Source organism: Manis pentadactyla, chromosome 4 (genome assembly GCF_030020395.1).
Source record: "Manis pentadactyla isolate mManPen7 chromosome 4, mManPen7.hap1, whole genome shotgun sequence".
Taxonomy (NCBI): Eukaryota; Metazoa; Chordata; class Mammalia; order Pholidota; family Manidae; genus Manis; species Manis pentadactyla.
Window position 1 is genome coordinate 176,858,141 of NC_080022.1, and position 19,729 is coordinate 176,877,869.

General features: G+C 47.1%; 1 protein-coding gene across 1 annotated transcript in view; it reads right to left on the reverse strand.

The window, feature by feature from the left end:
- PITPNC1 (phosphatidylinositol transfer protein cytoplasmic 1) overlaps window positions 1-19,729 on the reverse strand; it is a 117,550-nt gene that overhangs the window by 27,427 nt on the left and 70,394 nt on the right. Inside the window, exon 6 of the mRNA XM_057499536.1 lies at window positions 15,883-15,978. Within this exon, the coding sequence (XP_057355519.1) occupies window positions 15,883-15,978 (96 nt within the window). The remainder of the gene's footprint in view (window positions 1-15,882; window positions 15,979-19,729) is intronic.

The window sequence follows — 19,729 nt, forward strand, 5'->3', positions numbered from 1 at the left end:
TGCTCACTCAGTCATGCCGCACTGAATCTCACATTAGTCGTGGCTGGATCCACTGGGTGATGTGGAAATTTTCTGAAAGCAAAGCTCTTGTCTCCAGGGCACTGCACAGCCCTCTAACCCAGCAGCTGGCTGGCTGGGAACATGTCAGACTGCAAGTTCTTCTGGCTGGGGGCTTCTAAATTCATCCACAATGAAAGCTCTGGCTCCAGATCCTTTACGTACTCCCCGGGCTTGGCAGATGGCAAATTGGACCCTTGTAGTTAAAGCCCATCTGTATGGAGGGAGGTGAGCTGGTGCCAGGGCTGTCTCCCCAGGCCAGATGGACCAGACCCCTTCCCCGCAGGCACACCTTCCTTAGATGGCTTCCTCTCTGCAGGGTCAGCCACATTTTCAGGCCTCTTGAAGCAGAAAAAAGGTGAAGCTAAGGCTTCTTCATTAGTGCAGCCTGGGTGAAACTGCACCCTGGCATTTGTTAGAATCAGTCTCACACCTGGGAGGTGCAAGAAGTGGCCCTTGGGAGATCTTGGCCTGGCTGGAGCACAGCTTGCGTCTCAGAGGCAATATTATAAGCCAACGTTCACTGAGAAATAAAGTCTCTGTGATTAATTACACTTTCACTTTGAACCACAAAGGACTATATCCAACAGGGGCTTGCCCTGTTAATTTAAACTAGAAGTTTTTGATAAATGTTAAATAAAAAAGGGCTAAGCAGTAACTGGGTATGAATGGCTCTATTATGTAACTATAATGCTCAGCCTGAAAATAGGGCCAAACTAACAACCCAGACCAGATTTTCTCCTGCATGATTGGAGTCTAACCAAAGTGTTAGATATTATTCTCATCCCTTCCAATGAATGGCCATTTCAACCAGGTAGAATTTAGCCCTGAATTTGGACCGAGATCTCTTTAGCTTCAATCTTAAAAGGGATACACATAAAAATTAAGGAACTTCCAAAGAAACCAGTGCCAACAGATCAAGTATTGAAGGATCCCATTCATATGAAATGTCCAGAACAGAGAAATCTACAGACACAGAAAGATTAGTGGTTGCCTAGGGTCAGAGCGGGATTGGAGATAAAACATTACAGGGGTGACAGCCAAGGCACAGAGGGATTCTTTTTGGGTTGATGAACCTGTTTTAAATTTGATTGTGGGGATGACTACCCATATCTGTGAATATACTAAAATCCACTGAATTCTACATTTTAAATGGGTGGATTGTATGGTATGTGAATTCTATCTCAACAAAGCTATTAAAAAAAAAAAAACAACCCAAGACAGAACAAAGGAGCTTTCAGAGTGTGCTTGAGAAGTGATCTAAAACTTTACTTAAAAGGTCAACTGCTATGCATCAGCTTAAAAAAAACCCTAAATGCAAATTGTAGCCAGAAGCAGCCAATTCTTGCTTTGTTAGCAGTTAATACCTAAAGTGTATTTTTAAAGCATCTGCTCTCGGCACTAGAGTGTACTGCAAACACTGAGTGATTCGTGCTATTCCTCTGCAAAGTGACCCCCTTAAAGGAGTTTGCCTCGTAAAGTGCGTCTGATACGTTAAAAGGCAGAGGAAAAGGGGGATGCAGTGGCGGGGTGTTTTGGTGTGTGTTCTGAGCCCTCCTCCAGTTATCACTCAGGGCCAGAGAGATTTAATGCTCTACTTAAAGAAGAGAGAGCATGAGAATGGAAAATTTGAGCACCACCCACAAAATAACTGAATGGTTAGTGGTCTCTAGCCCTGAAGACGACCACTGCTGATGGCTCTTTGGGGGAAGGGAGGAGACTAAGGCAAGAGAAAACTCCAAGAGGGGTGCTCAGAAGAAAGGGAAAAAGGGAAGGAGGGAAAATAACCCGTGGCTAATGTTTATTAAATGCTTGCTGTGTGCCAGAGCCTGTGTCAAGCACTTTAGATACACCCTGTCATTTAATCCCTGTAGAATAAAAAAACACGTCTTTGAGGTGACTTGGGGCCCCTAGAGCCTCAGGATGGGTGGGGCTGGTTACCATAAGGATGAGTGCACAGAGGGTAGGAAATTGGAGCCCCACCCTCGGACCTCTGGGAAGGGGGAAGCTGGAGATGAAACTACTTGACCTGGTCCGGCTCTTGCCCTGAAGATGTGGAGAGCTTCCAGGTTGGTGAACACACGAAACTGCTGGGAGGCGGCACGTGCAGAGAGGGCACGGAAGCTTTGCACCTTCAGGCTTTGCCCTATGCATCTTTTCCATTTGGCTCTTCCTGAATTGGATTCTTGATAACAAAGCAGTGAATATAAGTAAAATGTTTTCCTGAGTTTTGTGAGCCTTCCTAGCAAATTCTCAAGCCTGAGGAGGAGGCTGTGGGAATTGGCAACTTGTAGCCAGTTAGGGCGAAGCAGGAGAGGCCCTGGGCTTGTGGTTGGCATGTACGTGGGGTCTTGTGGGGCTGAGCCCTTCAGCCTGTGGAATCTGAGGCCAACTCCAGGTAGCGTCGGAACTGAACCGAATTGTTGGACAGTCAGTGGGTGTCAAGAGAACTGGAGAGCAGGCTGGTTTTGGAGCGAACATCCCAGAATTCTCCTCAACAAACCTCTCGAGGAGCTCCCCGTTATCTTCATTTTGTATAAAGGCCAAGGGACATGCCCCCATCCTATTTCCGGGCCCACCTCTCACGGTTCCATCACAGCCCCTGCTGTGGGCTCCTGCCACAAGGCCTCTCCTCCAGAAATCTCCAGATGGGCGGCAGGCATCAATCTCTTTGTTCCCCTACAACTTCTGGGGCCACTTTTCAGTCTGGCCCCAGAATCATAGGATGGCAAACGCTGAGCATGAGTCCCCAGGATCCTAGCTCAGCAAGTAGTTTTGCAGGATGCTCCAATTTCTGTAATTAATTCTCTCGGAATAGTCCCTTCACATGGCTTTGGGGTTAGGCAAGAAGGGTACCCCCAGGGACTGAGAACTCTCCTCCCCCATCCTGAAAGACAGTCGAGGAAGAGGGGAGAGATGGGTGAGCAGAGCCGTGATGAGAGGGCCACCTGGGTCGTCTGGGCCGGCCCTGGGGAGAACCTGGCCTCGACGGTGAGCAGCTGCCTATGGAATGTGGTGTCCTAACTCCTTTGTCCCCAGCTTGGGCTTGGTTCCCAACTCCAGAGCAACAAGGGACGTCTCCCATAATATCCTCTAATATAAACCAACCTGTTCCTTTCAGCACTAACAGATATGACTTTATATTTTTAAGATCGTCTCTAATTAAAACCAATAAGGTCATTCAAGGGCACACTGAAGAGGAGGCCGCCCTCCTGTGTGTGACGAGAGGCCAGGCACCGGCTCTCCCCGGAGCCAGGGAGCCAAGCTTATCTCATAAAGGAGGGCCTTTAGGACCTGGCTCGGTTTGCACCTCTGACCTGGGACTGCGAGCTGTGGATCGTCCCTGCTCACTGATTTTAGCGGTGCTGTCTGGACACAGGCTGTGAAGCATTAATAGCCTCGATCCATACTGCGGACATACAATTTGGCCCATAGATGGCTTGAGCTTATTAAATCAAAAGCTGATAATAGACTAACAAATATTCCTGATGAGTTGCAACATGGCAACAGCGATCAGCAGTGGATTAACTGTCCCCAAATCTAGCTTGCTCTTCATGTACTGTATTATTTTGGGAAACTGAGACCTTCAACTTGTTGGACAGAAACTGGGATAGACATGTGCCATAAGCCAATCAATCTGTAATTTGAAGGCAATAAAGGATTTCCATTTTTAAAGTTGGAATAGATTTCAAACTTATTTTAGCTTTAGAACTCATTTTGTTTTTCTAACATTTTGGAATCCCAAAATGTCTATAAAGCAGGTTAAAGTGACAATTGGATTCCTCAGGCAATTTCAACCATTGCTTGACACAATGTATTTCATTGTTTACTGGGCCCATTAGAACCTTTGTGGGGTCCTGGGTTCTGTGGAGCGGGATGGAGGGGGGCAGCAGAAAAGGCTCTGGAATGAGATACCCCGGGGTTTGAATTTCTGCTCTTGGCAACTACTACCATGTGAACATGGGCAAATTATTTAGCTCCAAGACTGTTGTGCGGATGATAATATGAGAAAAGGAGTGTTTCCTGAACTGGGGTCTATGGATGTATTCCCTGGGGTCTATGGCCTTTCTTTAAAAAAATGGGTTCCTACATTACTCAGTTGTAGGATGGCCTGTTTTTGTTTCTTCCAGACCAGGTTTGTTTTGGTTAATCCCTATTTTCTAGAATGTTCACAAACAGGAAATTTTTCACAAAAGATGGGGAGTAGAGTTCCATCACACTGCTAAACCTAAGGAGGGTACCCGAGGGGGCAGAAAGGCCTAGCCTCCTACTTAACCCTGTCTTTCCCCAATATCCCCCGTTCACATGGTCAGTGAGACTGGGGTTAGTGAGGTACATTTAAGGCAGAAACAAAACTCCCAGTGTTTTTCAAAGACAGATAATAGTTGCTTATACCTCCAGATTTACCTCAAGGAGACAGCCTGGTTGGGGGGACGCACAATCTTTGGGGCTGGACACTTTGGGGTCTGAACTGTGGCTTCTTCAAACTTCTAGCAAGTTACTTAGACTCTTTGAGACTCAGTTTTCTTGCTTTTAGAGACAATATCTATTCTCTTGGCTTGTTAGAATTAAATGATGTAACTGAATAAAACAACTTAGCAACGAGTTTCATTTTTCTGAAAAGTGAGCTCCTATCCCTCTAAAGCCAGGCTTAGCAATCCTGTGAGGAATCTGTTGAAACTTCTAAGGCCCAAGTTAATGAGCTAGTAATTGTATGTCTTTCTCTGGGTCCCTTAACAATACAAGATGACGACAAGTAATATAATAGCACCTATTCTTTCCCGGATATTTTTGGAGAAGCTGAACAGTTATACTTGGAGTCTGAATAAATAGAAAAAGTGGAGGAGAGACTCACTGGATTAGGTCTTATTTCTCAAGGTGAAAAGTAGGAGTTCCAGTGCCACAAAGTCACGGCCACAGATCCTTGCAGAGCTAGTTAGGAAAGGGTGTGGACAGGATTGGGGCTAGAGGACCTGCTGGACACGGATTAGAGTCTCTGATTGGAGGAAATTAATTTAGATGAGGGTCAATCTGAAGTCAACCGCACTTCAGAAGCAATTTAGGACAAAACTGTGCAAATGTATATTTTAATTAACGCCATTGGCTGTCAAGGAAGGCGTTGGATGTGGTTCCACAGATGGTATCAGATTTCCAACAGACAGAACAAAACCCAAGGCGGTGACCCCTCCCTCTGTAGGGGGACGGTGCTCTTCCACGCTTAGGTCGCTATTTCCTCCTCCCTCCACAAAATTAAATAACAATAAATGGTTTAAAACCTTGAACACAGGAAACGGCTCTCTAAGGCAGAGCTGCCTACCTTGAATGGGATGTGAAAAGATCTTGCTTTCAGCCCTTGGGTAAACAGACTGGGCCTTCTGACCCCGGGGGTCAGTCACCTCTGAGCAGGAGCTCCTCCTTGATATGCCAAGCAAAACGGACCGTTTTTCATGTGTCATGGTGTGCCAAAGGTTGGGAAGCTCTGTCCCGAGGGTATTTCCCCAAACCTGGCGCATTTACACACAGACCCTCGGGTCCCATCATACTGTGTCTGGTTTGGTAGGTGCAGGGTGGGGTCCAGGCATCTGAAGTTTTTCAAGCTCCACCCCAAGATGATTCTGATTTGGGAACGCCATTCTACGGGTAAGAACTTCTTGTGCTTTAATTGAAAAAAACTAAAAATAGCTGAGGCTGATATCACTGGTCCAAGTCCTGAGTGAGTCCTGGACGTCATGCGTATTTCTTTGAAGCACAGAGAGAGGTTCTCCATGACAGAGAACTGAAGAAAACCTTGGCGGCTTCTGTTCACTTTTGGCTGAAAGTCTTGCGCCCTTTTGGTTCTGCTTCCTTCTTTTGGAATCTTAAATGTTATTCTTATAAAATACAGCCGGTAGGGAGGCTCATGGTGGACGGTGACAGAATGCCGAAAGCTGGGACTCCACTGCCACAGACTGACTGAAATTGGCACGAAGAGCAGTCAGTGTACCTATGAAGGTTTCTTAGAGGTTAAGTACCTGAGACACATGCCATTCTGGATTCAGGTTAAACAAGCACAGAAGCAGTAACAACACATCTTTTAAGAAGTTCAGTGAAACCAACAGCTGTCATTTCTGAAAGAGCTTGCTGTACCTGCAGAGGACTCTGTGATCTTGAGAACTGGAGTGATTGAAACCAACCCTCTCCTTCTCTTCTCTGCTTGCGCCAACAGTTAAAAATCTATACGTGGACAACTCCCCTCGCACCACGCCTGGCAGCCACTGTCCAAAGACACGTGGTTTCTACTGAGCAACCATCCCAGGAACTCATCTTCAGATCTCAATGCCAGAGCCAAAGCGGGGAGAAGGGACCATTTACTATGCCTACTATGTGCCAGGAACTGGGCTACTCATTTCAATGCTGTGCCTCTCACATCACCTCATCTCTCCACCTGTCTTCATTGAAGGGAGGAAGAGATTCAAGAGGCAGTGATCAGTGATGAAGTACAGTGGCTGCAATCACCTGGGAGGCCTCCCAGTGCCACAGTCCCTTATTCCCTTAGGGTTGAGTCACTTACCCCTGGAAAGGGGGGCTGGGAATCCTCGTCCAGAGGTTCTAGAAGTTCTCTCTTGCACAGATCCTCTACAAGCCCAGTTGTTTCTCCCTCCCATGGATGTTTTGCTTGGATGATTTCTCTTTTTAGAACAAGGAGCCATTTCCCAAGGGACTCTTTCTATCGAGTCAATCACCCAATGCCACGATTAGCAACTCCACTCCTGGCAGAGACTTAGACTCTCTGGTTTTGATCTGGTATTTAGGAATTCTTTGGTCTCGATTCTGTTTGACCTACTTGGGTCTGGCATTTTGCTACCAAATTCAATCGGTAAGATTTGCAACTGCTACTCTGGGTGCTGATCTTTGGGGGACTTCATCTTTGCAAACTAATGCAGCATTGAAAAATTTTTTCCCTCTGAAAAATTAAGAAAAGGAAAGCCCTTTCTCTGAGATAAGAGTTGGGCACTATCGTTTTCCTAGTAACAGTTTTGCTTAAAATACTGCAGCAGCTTCACATCATGAGGCCAGAAGAGCGGTGCTGGTTTTAAGTATCAGCACGTGTGACCTAGCTTTCTTTAATTTGGAAGAAACAAGATCCGAGAGAGAGTACCTATTTGTTCCTTGGGAAGTGAGTTGCCAATTATTAGTCTAAAAATGATGTAGCCAGGGTTGAGGGCTGGACTACCGCTTAATGCCCTTTCATTTCCAAAGGTTTCATTAACAAAACATTATTGCTGTCAAGGGGACTGATGGCGATTTGTTCCTGAAAGCAGTGGCAGAGGGCAGAGAGGGTAGGTTACAGGGATGGGAGGGTCCTAAGCTTCTTTTTATCCAGGAGCTTGTCCTCACCACCCCCTGAGAGAGTTGGCCTCCCTGGTGAGTCCTAATTGGAGTTCCTTTGCATGGTGGCTGGTGACCCTTGCTTTGAAAGCCCTCTGCTACTTGTAGAATAAAATCCAAATTCCTTAGCTTGGCATTCTGGGCTCCTCTTCCGTTCTGCCTCCATCTGGAATGCCCTGCCTTTGCCCTTTCTCTTTATTGCCTTTTCAATCTCCCTCATTTTCAAACTTCAGTTTCACACATACAAGAGTAATTTGCACCCATACAAGTGTAACTTAGTACAGCTTTAGAGTTGGGGCATTTGGCTATATCTAGCAAGATTCAAACCCACATATCCATTGACTCAGCAACTTCACTTTTACACTTCAATCTACAGAAACATTAGAACAATGCACAAAAGATACCATATGAGGATGTTTACTGCAATACTGTAAAAGCAGAAGAATGGAAACCCCTAAATGTCCACCAAATGGCGAATGGCATAAACATGGCAGAACCGTACAAGAGCACATTGTAGAGTCATTAACAAAGCCTGGTAGGGAGACGTGCTACCTCAGAGTGATGACAAGCTTGTAGCCTTGGTGAAAAAAAATGCATGTTGTCCAGTGGTATAGTGTGGCATAGTTGTGTAACAGTGAGTTTATTTTTATGAAGTAATATTATTTATGTATTATGTTTAGGTATAAATACAAACACCATGAATACTAACTTTAACAAGGGCTATCTCTGTGATGAGGCATCACAGGACATCTGTTTTTCCATGTTGCATATCTGTATCATGTTGGAATTTTTTTATAAGGATGATGTGTTACTTTGTGAAGATACACAATAAAGATAAACATTTTTTAAAGGTCCAGCTGAGATTCCACCACTCCTATAAAGCCTGCCCTGACCACTTCTGTTTATAGAGCTGTTCCCTCCTTGAAATCGTGTGCAGATGATGGAGCACAGGCATTTTAGAGGAGAAAATCACATGGCCGGTGAAGGCATTTCTCCTACATTTCAAGGTAGGTTGTTAGACCTTATCCTCCCAGATCCTTATCCGACCGGATCATGGGGGTCTTCTTAAAGGGGAAGGTGTCCTACTTCTCCTTTTACCCCCCAGTCTCTGTCCCCACGCAATGTGTTGCACTGCGTCTTCACAAAGGATATGTCCTGGAAGATCAGAGGACTGGTGGAGTTTCCCACCAGCCTTCCTGGGATTAAGCCTTCCTGGCCAGGCTGACCAGATCCCCACTCCCACACAGAGGAAGTCACTTCAATATCACCTGAGTCTGCTGGGCTGGAGACCTGCTGCCTTTCTAGGGCCACCAACCTAGATAGATGGACTGACATGGTCCAATTTGTAAAGGAGGCACAGCCCAGGAAGACAGAAAAAGCAAGTCAGTGTCCCAGGAGATGGCCCTGCCTCTCCCTGCATGCCCAGGAGGGCGTTTGGAAGGACACTGCTGATATCTCTCCGCTCTCCTCTTGGGGCCTCTGCAGGGCAGGCCCTTTGGGACGTGGTGTCCGCCCTGGGGCCTGGCTCCTGAGTGAGCAGGTGAGAGAACCTGCACTGAAGAATACTCTGCTCCCCCACGGTTTTCCTTTTCTGCTGCCCTGGACACTTCCACGGGCCCCCACCAAGTGCTTCCCTCCCTGGCAGCGTGGGTCTCATGTCGACTGTGACGAGGAAGGGCACAGGGCTGAGAACGCAGCAGCTGCTGGAGACCCTTCCCCTGCTGATGTCCTTCACAGGCTCGGCCATCTCAGGGGCTGTCACCAGGGGGACTCTTCAGCAGTTGCCCCCCTACTCCCCACGCTGATGACAGTGAGTCCTTTTATTATCCAAGAGGCTCCCAGTCCCAGTAAGTTGGAACTCATTGTAAAACAGCTGTGTTACTCTCAGAAAGAAACAGATGGACGGAGGGAAAGGGGGAAAATGACAATAGCAACATAACAACACACTGAACTCAACAGCATACCCCCTGTGTGAGACAGCTGTGCTAAATTTGGCCATTTGGGGATAACTGAATATTTTTACCACCCTCAACCGCCAAGATGTAGACTTAAATGAAAATATTTTTGAGGGAGCTGAGTGGTTTGGATGAAGCACTTTGTACCAAAGGGTACAGCTAAATGCAACAATATCTACGCATTTTGTCTCTCTGTTCCCTTTCTGGGGGCCCGTTGTACTTTGCAAACAGCACTTAATCTCTCACCTTTGACAGTTACTGGAAAAGTCAGATGTTTCTCTCTTTGTCCCGTTCTCTGTTCCTTAAGACAGAATTCAACAGATACTTAGATCGGCGTGACCAGTGAACAGGCTGCCAAGGATTTCTTGGCCCGGGAGACTTTATAATCCAGGGGCCTGGAGGCTGAGTTCGAAAGAGTCCCCTTAGTCACCCAACTCAAGAGAAGGCTCAAAATCAAATTCTGCTTAACAACTCCCACAGTGTTGTCCTACATTCATGTCCCGCTGCAGGGGTTCAGGCTTCCAGGAGAGCCTCATGTTACCCTTTCTCCTTCATTGCTACGGGAGTTCAAAACATTGCAGATTTCCCCATTAAAATAATTACATTCTATTTATCACTGGTAAAATGGAGACTTCTTTTATATTCTCCAATATGAAGAGAAAGGCATTTCTTTGATCTGTAAAGAGAAGATCAAGTTCAAAGGGCATCAAAGAGCAGACACAATTGTGGCCTTGGTAGCCTCAGAGCCCAGCAGAGCCTAGCACACAGTAGGCACTTAGTAAATATGAACTAAAGGAATCCCTTAATGAGCTTTGCTACTGATTGGTTTTCCTAACTTTCCTTTCTTCAGACTAGTCCACTCAGCAGGGATTTTTGGCTTTGCCACTGGTGGCGTTTTGGGCTGGGTAATTCTCTGTTGTGGGGGCTGTGTTCTCTGTGTTTAGTGGCCTCCTTGGCCTCTAGATGCCGTGGCAAACAAACTCGTACGCCAAGTGGTGACAATCAATAGTTCTCCAGACATTGCCAGGTGTCTCCTGGGAGACAAAACTGCCCACAGTTGAGACCCATTGGTCTAGGGACTCCCCTTTGCTTTAAACAAATCAATGAAGATGAAAACACAAAACACAAAAAACTCCACTACTTCTAAACTTCCTCTACCAGGAAATTACGATTCTTTTTCCTTTTTCCCCCTTGTAACTCACAGCACGTATGAACTTTAAGAAGCGGGTGGTGGCACGTAGGAGGCCAAAGGAGATGCTGTTTTCTCCGGTCCTCCTCAGCTTTGAATGAAAACCAGACTTCATGAACAACTGCAGTGAAGCGAGGAGGCAGGGCGCGGGCCTCACACCGAGGGCCTCTCAGTTGGCGCTCGCTAAGCCGGACCTTGGGACCATGCAGACTGGACTAGCCCTGGGACCTGGAGTCTGAGCTCTGCTTCTGCACCTCAGCTTTGCAGGCATGGGCTCACTGCCTGTGCCCTCCGTGGGCCAGCTATGACTTCTTGTCTGGAGTTCCTCATTCCTGGGGTGGCGTCTTCACCTTGAAATTTTGGCAGAGTGACAAAGGGTTGGATGGAAATCTTGGCAGAGGAAAACACCTGCACATCAACCACAGTGCAGTCGTCCCCTGCTTCAAGTTCAGCCTCACCTCTGCTCTGCAGCTCTCGTGGTGCTGATGTGACTCGGGGCAAAGAGCTTTAGGGCTCTGATGGGGGCAGGACATTCGTGGGGCTGTGTCGAGGCTAACAGAGGTGCTCTGTGCTCGAGAAATCACACTGATTTTTTTTTTACATTACAGCACTGCCTGCAGAGTCCTGCAATGGAGATGAGAACAAAACTTGAGACTGAGAGGCTCTTGGGAGCAGGCGCTCAGCCCTGGATGTGGACAGGAAACAGCAGCTCTGCAAAATGAGAACAAGGGGAGCGCCGGGCTGGCCTGTCAGCTGATTGAGTCTCCAGAATGTCCTTCTGAATCTCTGGTTGGTGGTAGCAGCACGAGGTCTGCCAGGCAGAGGGCATCCAGCGGAAAATTCCCAGCTCCGGTCACCTTAACGAGAGAGGTATTCTTGCCTCTCCCGTGGCTTGGAGGTTTCCAGGGAGAAATGGGAAACGAAAAGCGAGTACTTCAGTCCCCTGCTTTGGCCTGGATGGCAATGTGTGTGACAGGAGCTGGGTGGAGATGGGTGACCCAGATAACCCTGGTCTGAATTTATAAGCATCAAAAATCTCGGAACAGATTCAGCCCACCCGCTCCCAGCTCTCCCCACAGAAAATGTGTGTCTGTGTATGATGCTGACACAGTCACCTCACAAAGGTGGACTGGAAGAAAAAGTCCATCAAGCTATATGTCTTAGATTAAAAAAAAAAAAAAAAAGAACTCTGACGCACAATGGTTAGCTTAATTACAACAGATTAATTTTCTCCAGTGGGCTAACTCTGAAATTCTTGCTGCTGGAAGGGAAAAATAAAGCCCCTGGAGTTCATGCATTCATTCAAGAATCATTTCATGAGTCTTCTATATGCTGGCGCTGCACTAGCTGCTCAGGAATGGTGATAAAGATGACAGCTCTTGTCTTCATGGAGCTCATGATATAACGATGAGCTACAGAAGCTGGCACGATCTAGAAGCCACGGAGCAGAATGCCGCTGACAGTGGGTGGGGGAGTGGGGTGCCCAGGAAACCCCACAGAGAAGTCATGTTTGAGCTGAACTCTAAAGATCGCAAGCTCTCCAACTGAGTGGCACAGAGGCGGTGGGGACTGAGGAATGGAGCAGGCAGAGGGCCATGCTCAGGGCTGGGCTCTCTCCCAGCCAGCGAGGGGTGTCAGGTAGGAAAGGACAAGGTCAGATTTCATTTGAGAAGGAAACGCTTGTGGTGGGGAGGAGGATGTTAATAATTTACAGTGTGCTGAGTGGAAATTTATTAGGAAATGGTTTGCCTTCTTAATCAGTTGTTTTGCTTATTCTCAGTCCCTGGCTACTGATAGAACCAAACAGCCTAGGAAACTCACTTGTCCCCTTTCTGGTGGGTTCCCACCCAGCCTTGACTTTGGAAGTCAAATGATGGTGCGGCTGGGGTCCCAAGGGAGATCCACAGAGCACACTTCTCCTAAGACTTTATTGGACTCCCAATTACGCCTTTTCTTTTGGGGTCTGTCAGGGCTAGCGTGGAAGAATTCTACCTGTCACACAGGCTGGCAGTCCTCTGGGAAGCAGTGCCTGACACACTGTGCAGGGCTGAGCCCTCCGGGGCCCCTTCCTCCCACATCCATCAGCTAACCCTAAGACTCCAGGACAGGCAGCAGAGGTCTCTGGGTGTGAGGAGTGAATCCAGAGCTCCGTTCATCTCCAATGGCCTTTGCGTCTAGGGCAGGGTTTCCTGGCCTTGGCACCACTGATATTTGGGGTCAGAGGATTCTCCGTTGTGGGGGGCTGTCCTGGGCACTGTAGGGTGTTTACCAGCCTCCCTGGCCTCTCCTCACTAGTTGCCAGTAGCATCCTCAAGTTCTGACAACCAAAAATATTTCCAGACTTTGGAAGCATCCTGTGGGGCAGGCAAGCTGACTCCTGGCCAGGAACTACTGCTCTAGAGGACAGTCTCCCCCTCTGTCCGTGATATCTCACTCCATCTCCTGGCAGCCTTCAGCACAACTGATCACTCTCTTGTTCTGGAAACATGCATTCCTTGGCACAGTCTCCTTATTTTCTTTCTAACTCTCTGAACAATTCTTTGTAGATTCATAAGGACTGCCCATCCTCTTCCTTGTCTCTAGATGCTGCCATCCCTTCATGCGCAGACCTGAACTCCTTTCGTTATATTTTATGCTTTTTCCCTTTTATCTATCCTCAGGATTTTAAACATCTATTTGTTAGATACTCCCAAATGTGCCTTCCCCCATATCTCTCACCTAAGCTGGAGACTAGTTTCTATTTGTTCTAGATGTCTCACTAGAGTCACACACACAAAAAGAGAGGGCGTCATCCATCGTTCTCCAAAATCCATTCCTTTTCGCACCCCTGTCTATCCATTGTCCATGCCATAAACCTTATGGTCATCCTGACTCTTCCTCTTCTCTTCTCTTCATGCCCAGTCCATGGCCAATCCCTGTCAACTCCATCTTCAAAATATACCTCAAAGCCACCTGCTCCCAGCCCTCCTGTTCAAGCCACCATGTAACCTTAATAACAATAATGTAGACAATGCCAATGACCTCAGAGATTTCCTGAGTTCCATTCTGTTCCCTTCCTGTCCATAATCCATCTAGAGCAATCTTTTAAGAGCATACATCAGACCATATGATGCCCCAGCTTTAATTTCTTTAAAGGCATTCTACTGCACTTGAATAAAACCTAAGTGCACTAGCATGGCCCCAGCCTCCTTTCCAACCTCTTTTGTGCCATTCTTCTTTTTGCTTTCGCTGCCGCCGCCAGGCTGGCCTGCTTTTGCTTTTGAATAAGTGTCATGGAGGCTCCCACACATGCTGTTACCTCCAGTGGGGCACAATCCTTCAGCTCTTCTCATCCTGTGTGTCATTTCTTCCAGAACATCTTTCCCGATCCCATCTTTTTATTTCAGGTTCTCTGTCACGGTCTCTCCCGGCACGCTTCCTGATGGCCCCTGTGCCATTTAACTCCACATGTGCTCATGTGATGATTTCTCCCTCCGTTTATTGTTTGGCTCCTCTGCAAGATCGGAAGTGTCCTGAGAGAAGGGACGCTCGGTGTCTCCTCTGGTCACTGCCACGTCCCCATCGTAATATCGTGTGTGATGCTCAGCGAGTGCTTGGTGAGTATTTCCTGGATGAATGACTGTTCATTTCTCATTTCCTTGGCCAAACTGCATCCATTAAAGAATACTTTATGACCCTGGGAAGTGAATGACTTTGACGCATGAAGAAAAAGCTCCTCAAACGTCTGGAAATGAAAAGACGCTTGCTAACAGTGGTTCTTGGGAGCACAAAGCAAGGGCGGGAGTCGGGCACCCGCTGCCTGGAAATGAACTTGTTGATTCCATCATTAGTAACCAGTGATCCACACTTGTCCTGAGACTTTCCACTCAATCAGGAGGGCACTGTCCGAGCACCAGGCAGGCACACACCGAAGCAATTCAAGTAGAGGAGCTCAAATTAGTCCAGAGTTTTCTTGGCAATACTACCTTCCTTCCTGGAATGCCTGAGCTCCCAAAGAGGCCCGGACGTCCAGGTAGGGCCACAGCCTCCACCCCCAGGCCCAAGAACCACAGAAAGATGGAACAACAGCTTCAGCCAACATTGCATGATGCTCGGCACACCGTCAAAGCCCTGTAAGTACTGGTGGACCTGATATGAGACCTCAGCAGTACTTCCTCCTTGGACTGGACACGGGGAGGCTAGGTTTTTCTCTCTCTTCAGCACATCCTCCACTACGCAGACAGTGTTTCACTGCTTTCTCTGTAAATTCTTGAGTAAGCTTGGCTGCAGAGTGTAGTGTAAACCACGAGTAATTCATATCAGCCTCTCTGGGTCCTTGAAGGGAGAGCAGCTGCAGAGCACACGCCAGCAATTAAGCAGCTCAGCGTCTGCTAAGATCAGGTTAGATTTTTATCAAATGAATCCCAAAATGTAGAGGAAAAAAAAAAAATCTGAGGCACACTGGGAGCCCAGTTGTGTAATGGTGGAATTCATTTTTAACGGGCTTATTTATTACATCTTAAATCAGCCTTAATGACTCTGAGAGAAGAGTTTCAAGGTCCATGAGTTACAGCCTGAGGACGAGGCTAGAGCCCTGAGTCCAAACATACTGCGACTGGCGGCATGATGCTGAACAACAAAGATAGCCATGCATCTGCTTTGTCGCAGGGCTGGGACATTACTTACAAGGGGGTCACTCAAGTTCCATCAGCAGCCATTCATAAAACATTAACGGGATATAAATGGTGACTTGCACCAACAGTAAAGTAAAAAGGCTGGATTCAGGCAAGCAGTGGAGTCTGCTAAGGTAGAAGCTGTAGAGAAAGATACTGTCTTAAATTTACTCTCAGTCGACATGGAGAAAGAAGCTGTCACGAAGGCCCTTCCTGGTTTGAGAGAAAGGTTCCATGCTGAAGAGCTGTCCAGGTTTCCATATTCCCCCAGAGAGGGCTGATTGAGCATTTTCTTTGTGTCAGACCCCAAACACAGCTCCTGCCCTCACGGAGCATGCAGCCGGGGAGGCATGCTGTGCAGAGGACTGGCAAAACAGGAAGCCAGAGAGGCCAGTGTGTTGAATGGTTTCATCTTGTGGATATTTTGCTGCACAGCGGAAGACTAAATGGAAATTGTGTGGCAACCAGGGCCCCTGATGGGCCCTGAGGAGTAGGGACTTCGTTTTGAGAAGCGAAGTAAAGAACCCAGCAAGATGTGAAACCAAATCGAATCAACACAAAGAGAGATGGAAGTCTCTAGGGTTAGGATGTACTTAACAAAAAGTGTTTGTTGAGTCAAATGAATGAATGTCTTCCACAGGCCACCCGGTCTACTGCTTACCTCAGACTCTTTGTAGTAACGTTCTGGAATTTCATCGCAGGCAATATCAATAAAGCAAACTTCTCTCTCTAGGTCTTTGGCTTCACTGTCAAAAATCTGAAAGAGCAGAGCAACATAGCAAAGGTTAGTGATGCCAGGTGATAGTTCAAGGGGCCCGAGGCAGAACACCACCAAAGGGCATCTTCCCGTGGCTAAGGGCCCCTGGCCAGCGCTCTCTGCCTGCCTGAATGTGCAGGAATCATGACAGGCTTTTATTCATCGCTTATGTTTTGTCACAGCAGAGGCAGGTGTAGCATCGATCATCACCTGGTGAGGGGCAGAAGAAAAAGTGGGCTGTTTTTAGAAATTCAAGAGGGAAGAAATCAGTCTCTTCCAGAAGTCTTTGAAAAATGCTGTCTGTCGTTTTTTTGACAATTAGTCTGAACAGGGGGAATAAAGAGGCTAGAAAGGGTCTGGCTAGAGATGAGACAAAAAGCAGGAATATAGTCCAAGATTTAGAGAAGGAAAAGGTGGGGCTACTTTTCACTAAAATTTATATATATATATATATAATTTCATAAATAATGTGTGCTTACTGTAGAAAACACAGATACACAAAATGAAGGAATTGAAGATCGGTTACATTTCCACTACTCAGGGATAAACATGTATTTTTCTTGATCATTTAAGAGCATGCTTTCCTTGGTACACATGGGGGTAAAGAAGGTAGAGCTTGGAAAGATCCTGCGATGGCTTCCTGCCAGTCTACTATAGGCTCACTGGCCCAGAATGTCCATCACATGCAAAGAAATATGGCAGACAGCCATATATATAGGTATAAATTTTGATGGAAAGACTAAGTGCTTCTAGTCTTTCCCACTGCCATTCTTCTGCTGGAAAGAGAGGATCTTCCCAGCCTTTCTGAAGGATGGTAAACAGCTTAAGTTTGCAAACCACTCCATCCTCGGAGGAAGTCTTAACTTCTCCTTACCTCTCCGTTTGGTGCACTCCTGCAGAGGAATCATCTGTTAACAGTAATTAAATCTGACTCTTCAGAAGAGAAGGAAATATTTTGGAAGAACAGAGTGGTTGATGCCTAAGAACACTGTCTTGACACAAATTTGGTGTCTATTAATAACCTGATCTCCCACAGAAGAGCATCTGTGTAAAAGAGGAGGGCCCTTCCCCTGGTTTGATTCTCAAGTTGAAACTATTTTTCTTTTCCCAATGCTTTATGAACAATATTTGGGCTGGTAATGATCCTCCAAGTTTGCTATTTGCTCTGTTGCCTATTTCCTTCTAAAACAGTTGGAAACTGGACAGTTCAGATTTGTCCAAGGAGATGAACTCCCCAGTCTGACCTGAGGTGGCCACTACATTTTTCTTAAAGGCAGAGAAAGACTCAGCTCTGATTCCTTCTACTGCCACTTGAAGTCCAGGGCTTGGAACACTCCTGAAGTGTTTGGGATGGGCAGGTGGACTGCTCTGACATGGAATAGAGAGAAGGTGTGGAAACAAGTTCAAGTCTGAGTGGGGAAATAAGCTGCGACACGAGCGACTGGGTCGCAGGCTGTTTGTGAGAACGCTCTCTCAATCTCTCTTCGCGCGAGGCTCATTTAAGTGTGTGCCAAGAGTGGAAAGACACATGCCTCATTAAGAAAACAAAACAAAACGGAACACCCCTGAGGGAAACAAGCTTCCAGAGAGTAAATTACAAAGGAAGTTAGAGAGGTTTGACATTTATTGGTGGTAAAATTTATGGGAATGAAAGAAGGGGAAGTAAACAGGGGTTAAGAGAGTTATTAACAGATTAGGTGGCTTTTCCTAATTTAATCCAAACATTTTTGATCACTGAGTATACCAGTTATCACATTATTGTCCCTCAGCTCCAAATTCACCCTTTAGTCTCTGCTCTGAGGTAACAGACTGGAGCCTGCAAGCACTTCTCCCGGACCTCAAGTGCGACACTAAGTTTAGTACTGGAAGGCCCTGCAGGAGGAAGGCGGCTTCTCTTCCTGGTGTGGATCTTACTCCCGTGGCAGTCTGTCAGTGGGGACGTTGAGTGTTGCTCTGTGGCAGCTGCATGCTCAGAGGGCATAGTGGCTTGGTAACCCTACAGCCCTGGCCTTCACCGGGGCCCTCCTGCTGTAGGCACCCTGTGCTGCAGGCCCTGTGTGGGCAGTGGTGCCCTGACCCTACACACCTGCCCACCAGTCTCATCTCACCTGTGCCCAGAGGGCTTCTGTCTGCTGCCCAGGAACTGTGCACCAGTCCCGGTCCAGGAAACCCAGGAAACTTCTCCGCCATCCAGGGGGCTATAACCACAACTTCTCTAATGAAGTCTGAGCCCCAGCCACGGAGAGGGGTCTCTTCCAAGTCTGTTCTTCTTTGCGTATTCCCTGTCAGCCTCAGGCACCCTTTGGAGTTCTCCTTACATCTTTCTAGGTCCTCCTTTCAAAGTTTAATAAGTCCTCATATAACACATCCCCCTGTTCACATTATTGTGCAGTTTATGCCTCCTGATTGGGCCCTGACTAACACACCCATACAAAGAGCTGTCTTGGCTTTGGTGGCTACAAAGATAAGGAGGGCTGTTCCTGCCCTTAAGGAGTTACCATCTAGAGGTAGAGAGAGACTAGGAAGCTATTCCCAAAAATATTCCTAAAAGTAAAATGTTTGCTACAATCAAATATTTGCTATAAAAGTAAGAATAGACTGTAAAGCCAAGGAGAGGAATCACTTATGTTGACTTACCAGCTACATATAAGGATGGTCAGATGAGAAAACCAAGGCTCAAAGAAGTAAAGAGCTTTGACTGAGGTCGCACAGCCTGTCAGTAGAGAAGCTCAGATTCACGGCAAGTCTCCAGCTTTCACAACCAGCCTTGTCCTGTGATAAAAGTCTGCCTCTTGGCACTCAACTGAGAAGATAAATATCCATCAAAAGTGCTTCCTGTTTCTTTCCAGAAGGAGGAAACTGGAATCTGGTTCTCCTGTTATAAAATGTACACCTTGAGTGGCTACTGCTGGGAGTTCCCCACAGACTTGGAACTTCTCTCCTTTGTTGAAGGGCTGAGGCTGCAGGAGAATCTGCTCAGGCACCCCTCTGTTCAATCTCTGGTCTCCTTCGTTAACAGGACAGCAGATTCCCGCATGGAAGTCCAGGAAATACTAAGCGCCTTTGCAGTAAACATTTCAGGTGGGATTCCCGCCACCTAATCAAAGCCACAGAAAACCACTTTGAGGACTTCAACATCCTCTTCAGGCTTGAGATTGCGAGTCCTAATTTCCAATAAATAATTAATCTCCCAAAGACTCCTAGGAGATGCTCTTAGGTGCTCAATAAGTGCCTGCTGAATTAACGGAAGGCATTAGCTTCTACCTTCCAGAGAGGACTCCATGGTGGACTATTGCCTACTGGTTGATCTTAGCTTCCTTTCAAGAGCCAGAGTTCTAGTTCTTTGGTGGTAAGTACCCTGACTTGCCACCATTCCCGATGTGGGGTTCAACAGAGAGTGGAAACCTCATAGTACTGGCTGACAGGTCCTGCCCTGGGAATCAGGAGAGCCGAGCGTGCATTTGTCACCGCCTGTGTGTGACCCTGGGCAAGACTCTGCTCCTCCTTTGGGTCCCCATCTCATCTGCAAAATAAAAGGCCTAGTTTCGATGGATGGGTATCAGGGAGTTGTGGAGCACCCTGGAATTGTACCCACAATGTGGGGAGGGCATTTTCCTGGAGTGAGGGATTGACCACTTTCATCTATTATCAGAGAGATCTGTGGCCTCAGTGAGGCTGAGGTCAAGTGACCCAGATGACCACTAAAATTCTTTCCAGTTAAATGTCTGTGATGTTGAGTAACCTCTGCGTC